Source organism: Eulemur rufifrons, chromosome 29 (assembly GCF_041146395.1).
Source record: "Eulemur rufifrons isolate Redbay chromosome 29, OSU_ERuf_1, whole genome shotgun sequence".
In the NCBI taxonomy this organism is placed as follows: Eukaryota; Metazoa; Chordata; class Mammalia; order Primates; family Lemuridae; genus Eulemur; species Eulemur rufifrons.
This window is the reverse complement of record NC_091011.1, coordinates 6,969,122-6,978,802: the sequence shown is the minus strand read 5'-3', so window position 1 is coordinate 6,978,802 and position 9,681 is coordinate 6,969,122. Positions and strand designations below refer to the sequence as shown.

Below are 9,681 nucleotides of genomic sequence, written 5' to 3'. Positions count from 1 at the left end.
GCTAATCAAGCTGTAGGAGTAGTGTTCTTCTTCACTAAGGACAGAAATCCTTGTGATATTGCTTTCCCCTTTCATCTGCCCTATCACATCATCTCTGAGACTATCTGACAGAATAAAACAGCTTGGGCACTTGGTTGCATAATTAATCCTTTTGTCAGGTCTCTTCTTGCAAACTTGACTCTCATATTCATAGCTGTCCCCTGGGACCATGAGGCTGGGGCAAGAGGATTCTGATTCAAAGGGACCTGTGATTGAGGTAGATCAATAAAGAGACATTATTGTTCCCTCAATAGGACCCCCAACCCATTTTTCAGTTAGAAATGGAATCTTTGACACATACTATTATAGTTTTATTCTTAGTGGTCACATCTATTTGGGGCTACCCCTCTGTAACCATATGAGAGTTGGCTACAAAACAAACAGGGTGTTTAATGACTAGAACAGAATTAGCTAATAAGAAAGGCAAATAGCAAAAACTGTAGCCTAACCCAAGCTGCCTTGATTCTATAAAAGCATTTGTATTACAAAATACCTCATTGCGGAACATTTTCTGTGCTATATGTGATCGATCACACCCTGAACCTTGTTTCATTTCGGTGACATTGTGAAATTTGGGATGTTTGTATTAGGGGCATCATAAAGACATAGAAGCCATAATTGATTAGAGCACCGGATGAAAAGCACGGGGCAGGTGGGTGGCCAGGCTGCTGCAGCCCATGGGGAATGTGGCCTGTCTCTTGTCTGGGAGTGGCAGGAAGATGCAACGGCAGAAAGACCCACGTCATCCTGGACATAGAAGCCCTCCATCCAACCTGGTTGGTTCTTGGTTCTTTTTTTTCTTTTTTTTCTCCTCTTCCTTCTTCTCCTTTCCTTTCCCCTTTCCTTTCCCTTCTTTTTTGTGGAAAGGGAAAGCCGCCTCTCCCCCAGGCTTTCAAAGAGGCCTCTCTACCCTTTCTAGGCCTTCTTTAAGCCTGGTTTGACCACAATCAAGGGGGGGCGGGATTGGAACTTGTCCCAAACCAGCCCTCCATCCCTCACAGCGGGCCTAACTTTGTAGGGAAAGACTGTGTGTTTACCATCTGAACATTTTCAGGGATTCTGAAATGACACGAGTAGGAACCACTGTCCTGGGAATGGTATTTATATAAAAATTCCATTTCAGGGGTTAATTTGAATAGTTACCATTGACCTTTTCGCTTTTTCCCAAGATCAAAGGGTAAAAACAAGGCTGAACCACACAGGTCTCTGCCTAACAGTTGAGGATTCTAGCAAAGTTAATAAAAAATGTTTTTATGTGAAGTAGAAGACAGAGCCGCAGAAAAAGAGAGGGAAGGAGGGGAGAGAAGGAGATTGGCAGAGATTAAGAAAGTACAGTTTGGATTTTTGTAAGTTTCTTACACCTGCACGTCTATACCTCTGGGTGTCCGAAGTAAAGAGAAAAAAGCTCCCACCAGTCTGCTACACTGATGCAGCCTTCGAATTCCAAACCGAACACAGTTTGGTTTAGGTTTTTCAACAGCAGCTAAACCAAGCAGTCCACAGAGAGGCAAACCAGAGGGGGCCAATTAGGAAGAAAGAAATTAAAGAAAAGAATAAAGAAAAGAAAAAAGTCAAGATGAAAGGTCCAGCGCAGAATGAGTGACAAGCTGGGAGAAGCAGCCCGGGAGGGGGCGGCCGGCCGCGGGGGCGGGGAGGCCGCCGCGCCGGCGACTGACAGGTGGGCTGAGCCGTGCGAGGGGAGCAGTGCGGCCGGAGGTCCTCCCACCGGGGGGCAGCGCGGGCCTCCGAGGCGACGCCTCCCGAGCGGGGGCATCCGCGGAGGAAGCAGAGTGTGGCGGGAGGCGGCTGCTGCGGGAGGCCGGAGGCGGGCACGCCGGCTCCCACGCCGGTCTCCGTGCCACTCGCCCGCCGGCCGCGCTCCGGGCTTCTCCTCTCCCTCGGCCGCGACGCAGCTGCCCAGACCTCCCGGCCGCCTGGTCTGGAGAGCTCCCCGAGCTCGCCCGCGGGGAAGAGCGAGGCGGGGCCCGGGTGGCCCCCTAGGAGCGCTTTGTGGCCGGGAAGCGGGAAGGAGACCCGGGGATGAGCTGCTGAGGGCGGCGCGGGCACTGACGCGAGTTGGGGCCGCAACCTCCGGCCTCTGGCAGCGCGATGTGCAAGTCCCCGGAGACGCCTTAGCTCGGTGCGCGCGCGGGGCGGAGCGCGCAGGTGGGGCTGCGTTCTCCGCCGTCCGCCCTGCGCGGTGCCCGGCCCGCCGGAGGATGGGCGCTGGCGCCTCGGGGCCGCGCCCGCCGCTGCTGCCCCAGCGCCCGCCGCGAGCCTGGCGTCCGGCCCGCGCCCTGCGCTCATGTATGTACGTTGGGCGCCGGTCCGCGGGGTGAGGGTGCATGCTGGGTGGCGGCGCCATGCGTGCCGGGACGCGCCCGGGCACTGTTTTTCGCCGCCCAGCTGCTCGGGAGGAGACCTCTCCCCCAGCCCAAGTTTGTAAATATGGGCGACGATTAGCCTTGGGTTTAGGTCGGCCGGGCCGGGGCAGGGGGTGAGTAGAGGCGGGCAGGAGCAGAGCCCTACCGGAGGAGGGCTAAGGGGGAAGGGGACAGACGCACTGGAGTGCGCAGAGTGGGGGGCGTTTGGGGAATGGGGCGGGGAGAGGCTGGATTGCCAGTGCTCTGCCGCGTCCCGAACTGTTTTGGCCCCTTTGGGCGGCGGAAACTTTGGGATCCGGAAAGGCTCGCGGGGATTCGGCGAGTAAGAGGGGCTTGCCCCCACCCTGCGCCCTCGAGCCCCAGCCTCTCCTACCGCACACCTCAGTGCTGCCCCGCACTGCTGCTCACCGCCTGGACCGCCTCCGGGTAGAAGCAATTACAAGACCGAGTGCTGCGGCCGGCGACCCGGCTCGCATCGCTGCCCAGAGCCGCCGAGTGGCCAGCCTGCCCGCCGGGCGCGTGTGGTCCGCGGAGCCGAAGCCCCGGGAATCCCCGACCCGGCCGTCCGTGGCCAGGGCGTGCTTCCTTGCAGCGGGTGTTAGAGAGGGTAGCGGGGAGGGGTCGTCTGCTGCAGGACAGGAGGCATTTAAGAAGTTGTTAGAAATGAATCACGGAGTCCCTAGGCGAAGCTTGTTACCCCCTCCCCTTACCCAGCACGAACCCCTAAAGCAAATGAGGAAGGGTTTCCCTCTTACTATACTGTACATTCGTCCGTCTCTACTTCCACTGCGGAATTCCCCATTGAATAACTTTCGGGAAATGTGGCCAGACCTAGGGAGGGACACCTGGGTGCCTGAATTATGTGGTTCCCGGCCGACCTTTGCAGGGGTACGCGGCCCAGCTCACTGCATTCCCATTTTCAGCACTAATTACCGCTACATCACAAACACCCCCAGCCGGTGTTTTTCTTGAACTTCGCTATCAACGTATTCCTCCACCATTTGCGATGTCTAAGAACCCCGGCCGTGCATCGACGCTGGGCATGCTGCCCCCGCCCCCGTCGTCCAGCTCGTTAATCTAGAGCGATGCCGGAGCCCGGGTGGGGGCCGCGGCGGGCCGGGGCGCGCGCGGGCCGCGGGGCTCAGTTGTGCTGCTGTTCTCTCCGCAGGGACGGCGGCTCCCGGCTGGCGGCAGCGCGCCCACGGGCTGTGAATGCGACTCGCCCCTCGGCCGCGGTCCCCGCCCGCCCGCCCGCCGGGACGTGGTAGGGGATGCCCAGCTCCACTGCGATGGCAGTTGGCGCGCTCTCCAGTTCCCTCCTGGTCACCTGCTGCCTGATGGTGGCTCTGTGCAGTCCGAGCATCCCGCTGGAGAAGCTGGCCCAGGCACCGGAGCAGCCAGGCCAGGAGAAGCGCGAGCACGCGTCTCGGGACGGCCCGGGGCGGGTGAGCGAGCTCGGGCGCCCTGCGAGGGACGAGGGCGGCAGCGGCCGGGACTGGAAGAGCAAGAGCAGCCGTGGGCTGGCCGGCCGGGAGCCGTGGAGCAAGCTGAAGCAGGCCTGGGTCGCCCAGGGCGGGGGCGCCAAGGCTGGGGACCTGCAGGTCCGGCTCCGCGGGGACACCCCGCAGGTGGAATCCCTGGCCGCCGCCGCCCAGGACGCTATGGGCCCGGAACTCTCGCCCACGCCAGAGCCGCTGGAGGAGTACGCATACCCGGACTATCGCGGCAAGGGCTGCGTAGACGAGAGTGGTTTCGTGTACGCGATCGGGGAGAAGTTCGCCCCTGGACCCTCGGCCTGCCCGTGCCTGTGCACCGAGGAGGGGCCGCTGTGCGCGCAGCCCGAGTGCCCGAGGCTACACCCGCGCTGCATCCACGTCGACACGAGCCAGTGCTGCCCGCAGTGCAAGGAAAGGAAAAACTACTGCGAGTTCCGGGGCAAGACCTACCAGACTTTGGAGGAGTTCGTGGTAAGAAGCGAACGCCCGTCGGGCGACTTTACACTTTACAGGGAGAGGGTAAGGCTCTGGTGCTGTAGTCCTCGCTTTGAAGGAGGGGCGCTGTCTGGCTCTCGGAGGTGCAGCATGCAATCCTCTGACAGGACTCTCCGGGCAGGGGGAAGCCTTCAAAGAGCAGCGTGGCCAACCCATATTGATTCCCTCAGTGTTCACGGTAAAAGGGTTTCGTTAGCATGAAGCCCACAGCACTGAAGGGAACGGACCCAGCAGGTATTGGCTGTAATTCTACTTTAATTTATTGCTCCTAATTTGAAAGTGTTGCTGGTGAACTGATCAACTTGTTTTCAAACACAGGGTAATTTACCATGCCATGTGGGATATATTCTTCAACTATTGGCTAATTAAGAAAGACTATTCATATAAACAAACCTTTTCCGTAGATTATGTGTTCAGGGTATCATGCAAATATTCTAAAAATTAAAAGAAAAAGAAAATATTTGTTCATTGGGTGCCAAAACATAGTGGATGGCAAAACCAAGAAGTACAGTTTATGGTTAAAAATGATTTCATTTTAGATGAATAGTATTAATAGTAATATTAATAGCACCAGCCATTTCTTTAATGCTTACTGTGTCAGCCTCCAGGCTGTGTTTTTTCCTGTACATTAGTTAAAAATATCATGCTAGAAAGTAGATTATTATCTATCATCTCCATTGTTATGGAGAAGGGGAAACTGAGGCACAGAATAGTTAAATAACGTGTTGAAGCCATTAAGAAGCAGATTCGCACTGTCAGACTAATAAGTTCTCCAAAGTTCATGCTTTTAACCCCTTATTATCTACCAAAAGGCCAGCCCCACTGGGGAGCTAGTTTGGATGGAAGTGCTGCCCAGTACACAGTAGGCGCCAGGTAAATCCCTGCCTCTTGGCTAGGACGGGGAGAGCGATTCCAAACTCCCCAAGGTAAACTGGCCTACCGAGGCTTGGACCTTGATTTGACATGCCAGAGCTGTCCCCTTCCGCCCTGCAGAGGGCGCCAGGGACCCTGCAGCAGCCAAAGCAGAGCTGGGGAGGGAAGCAGGCTGGGAGGAACCTGCTGGAAAACCCCTCTGGGATTAGCTTGGGAGATCTGCTGATTCCCTGGCCTAGGATGTGAAGGGCATGTAGTTAATGAGTTGTAGCAATGAATTACCTACCGAGTGTTGTAGAAATACAAAGACAGGAAGGACCGATCTGTAGATACTGCACAAAGTGCTGAAAGAGCACAGGAATTTAGAGTGGGGAAACATGAGTTTCCACTCTGGCTTTGCCCCTAACCAACTGCAGGATTGGAGCAAAGGACATGTTCCCTCTGGGTTTCTTTTCTCTCCTCTGTAAAATAACGGACCAGCTACTTCTAAGGCTGATCCAGCAGGATACAGCTCCAGGCATACATTGTTTAATTACTCACTGTTGGGGTTTGCCCTTTGGGGGAAGACAACTTTGATGAGAAACTCATATCAGCCAGGCCCTGGTGATACAACATTAACTAAATCAGAAACCCTTCCCTCAAAATGCTTCCTGTTTTTTGGGGAGTCTGGTAGATACCTCTCCAGATGTTTTGGGTGCAAGACAAAAGTGCACAGGCAAGTGTGGCCAGGGAAAAGAACCCACGGTGTTAGAAGAGCCCAGAGAAGGGGCCTTCTGCTTTGACCTGGGTCGGGGTCACAGGTGTGGGCCCAAGAAAATAATTCTTCTGAGTGTTTTGTATTCCTAAGCTAAAAGAACTCTTCTGAGATCAAAGATAAGCAAGTTGGTTTTTAATTAATAACATTTGTTGTTTGCACTACTTATAGTTCCATAGTCATTTGTTAGAACTGACATTTGTTAGAACTGTCCCATGAGGTAAGCTAGGGAATTATAAGCACTTGATCTAAAGAACCCACACACTTCAGAGTGGCCATTCTTCTACCTGAAATCACAAGTAGAGAGAATTTAAACTTCTGTTTTAGTAATTCATTGCTAAGTGCTAGAAGCCATGTAGGGGCTTTTGTCTATGGGGGAGGGGAATCTCTGATTCCTATTTACAAAAATTGGTAGTCAATAGGTAGAATGTGTTTTCAAACTCTGGGGATGGGAGATGATACTGACAAAAGGGAAATTGGAAATATAATTTTGGGAAGAATTAAAATACCAGTAAAGCTATTTTTAGAGTATCAAGTGCATCTTCCATCTTCAGATAATATTTCATTCTTAACTTTCATGCAGTCATTATCAGATGTGGGATGCACACATGTGTGAATATTGCAAAGTTGTTACAAATTTTTAATTATATGCCTGCTCCTGTAGTATGACAAGTGCATGAAGATTTTGTTGTATCATGTTTGTTCATTTCTGTTAGTATCAGGAAAATTTCTAGGCATTTCCCTAATTTACTATGGCTGGTGAAAGTCATTTAGCATCTATTTTTGTTTCCTTCAGTGCACAAGGGAGGACACAATACTTTGTTGAGGGTGTTGAAAAGATGAATGTAGAACTGTTATAGGGTCGGCCGTGAGTCCTGGGGTTCGTGGGCTGCAGTAATGAGGCTTTGTTGTCACGCTGATCACTAGGGCACAGCAGTTGTTAATGTGCCTGCTCGGGAGTTCTGGGCTTCAGAGAGATAGATAAATTGTAGCCTGTAGTTTGCATAGCACAAAGTATATGGAAAATGAAAAAGCAAAGCATTTTCTATTTGAAGTGGTTTGAGCTTCTCTGAAGAAAAGATGACTTAAATGGAGATCGTGGTACAATAGGGTCATGTTTGGAACACTGTTTACCTTAGCAAGGAAGGAGGGGAAAGGAAGATTACTCAGGCGTCTTTCCCTGTGAGATACACAGGCCCTTCAGCCGTCTGTTCTCTGCTTCCAGAAACAGAGAGAGAGGAAACTACTGATGGAGGCTGGACCCTCCCTGGGTGGCCCATAAACTCCAGAGCCAGCACGTTCCTGTAATGTCTGTGATGTGCAGGGCGTTTGGCTCCAGCGGGAGAGCAGCTTCTCCCTATCTTCCTGGGCTTCCCTTTGTTCGGACATATTTTCTTGCCTTCTCTGTCCTGGTTTCTGTCCAGCCCTGTCTTTTTCCTTCTCTCTGTACTGTTTCACCCCAACAAACTCCCACTCCTTACAGCCTGTTTGCTCTCAGCTAGCTATTGGTTGAAGACCTCACTGATTCCACAAAATACCATTAAGCTGCTAATAATGAGAGTAATAACCTCATTCCTCCAGGGATGCTTGTAATTTAGTTTGTACATCCAAATAAAAACATAGTTAATAGTAGAATTTTCTCCACTGCCTCTCAAATTATGCCAAGTGTCTTATTCTTCAACTTACACCAGTAGGCATCCAACTTAGAAAATGGAAGCTTGTCTATTGGTTTATATTTTTTAAGTAAATGGATGATATTTTCATCTGTTTTCCACTTTCTAGAGTATATCAGTCTGTTGAACCACAGACTGGATGGTTTAAACAACAGAAATTTATTGTCTCGCAGTCCTAGAGGCTGGAAGTCTGAGATCAAGGTGTGGGCAGGGTTGATTCCTTCTGAGGCCTCTGTCCTTAGCTTGCAGATGGCAGTCTTCTCCCTGTGTCTTCACATGGTCATCCCTCTATGTGTGTCCCTGTACAAATTTCCTCCTCTTACAAGGACACCACTCATACTGCATCGGGGCCCACTCTGATGACCTCATTTTTAGTTTAACTACCTCTTTAAGGAGCCTGTCACCTAACATGGTCACATTCTGAGGTACTGGGTCTCAGGACTTCAACATATGAGTTTTGAGAGCACACAGTTCAGCCCATAACATAGGGTGTCAATGACCAGAGTTGACCTCTTAGAAACAGACCCAAGGAGACACAAGCATTGGGGTGGGGGAAAGATGCATGAGCAGGCACGATTGGAAGAAAGTGTTGATAAAGAAGGCACAGAGTGAGTGGTAAATAAACTAAATGCCAAATAAATGTAACTAAGCGGCCCACCTGACAGTTCTGATTCTGTGTCTGTTCCATTCTGAGTGTCACTGTAGCAGTTCTTGTGTTAGTTACGTGAATGAATCTTTGTATCGTAGGTGACTAAAAGGTGACTAGGAGGGTCTCTATTGAGCAGTTTTCATTTCGCCCCGATGACTACCATCCAGTCCAGAACTAAATCACATTTGAAATCCGTTACTAAAAAAATGACCCTATTTTGATCAACAAAACAAGTTTTTCCCATCGTGGGAATCCTCGTCCCCTGGAGAACTGTGAAGGTTGAAATGGGGGTTTACAGGCTTACTGCACGTTTTTAGAACCTGGTGGAATTTATATGACTCCGAACTAAGGCCGTAGAGGGTAATTAAAACTTCACATTTCTTTGCTTTTGGTTGGTATGATGTCAGTCCAGTGTGTCAACACTGGTTATCGTAGCTGATCAGGAGCTCTGATTGGCAATTGTATCAGTCTATGAAGAGAAGGAGAAGATGAATTATTAATGAGTGCTGCTTGCTGGACTGTCTTGCAAAGCATGAGAACTGTTGAGAGGGAGATAACAGGACAGGGTACTTGTAGGTGAAACAATTTGGGACCACTAAGTTAAACCAAATCCTCTCTGACGATTTCTGTATCTGACTTGACATTAACCCCATGGCAAAATATCATTTCCAGATTTTTATCCATGAAAAAAAATTCTACTGTGAAATTTGGAATCAAAACCTCCATCTAAATAGATCTCTGTTGCAATTATGAGAAAGTGTCAGTAAAGAGAAAGCCACAATTATTCGTACTTTTCAGTCTATTCTTTGGCTAATGTTACTTAACCGAAAATAATGCTACTATTATCCACCTTTGTGACTCAATCTGCGTAAAGTTTATGTTCTTTTCTGTGAGCCAGCCCAGTGCATGTGCTACCTCTGAGTTTGTTTTGGTTCTCAGGAAGATTTTGAAAATTCTGAACCTCTCAGTTTCTGCCGCTGCCTAAAAACATTTGAACAGTAACAACCTAAAAAATAAAAAAATAAAAAAAGGGAGTCCATATGGCTTTTCTCTCTGGATTTTTTCAGATGTGTCCCTAACTGAGGTAGAAGAAACACAACGTTAAAAACTGCTTATTTACGTGTGCCACACAGTGTGTATGTATGAAGGAATTAACACCAAAAGTTTGGGCTTTTACGATGGACAGAAGGGAACCGATATTTATTCAGTACCTATATTTTTTATACATTGCCTTTTTTATTGGTGATTCACACAACAGACTGATGAGTTGGTGGTATTTTTTTTTTTCAAGGAGAGAAAACTAAGGTTCAAAAAAGTT

The 9,681-nt window shown here is 50.1% G+C and overlaps 1 protein-coding gene across 1 annotated transcript in view; it reads left to right on the top strand.

Annotated features, from left to right (window-relative positions):
- The first annotated feature begins 3,591 nt into the window (after nt 1-3,591).
- Nucleotides 3,592-9,681, top strand: part of VWC2 (von Willebrand factor C domain containing 2) — a 135,584-nt gene continuing 129,494 nt past the window's right edge. Inside the window, exon 1 of the mRNA XM_069462416.1 lies at nt 3,592-4,390. Within this exon, the coding sequence (XP_069318517.1) occupies nt 3,695-4,390 (696 nt within the window). The 5' untranslated portion in view covers nt 3,592-3,694. The remainder of the gene's footprint in view (nt 4,391-9,681) is intronic.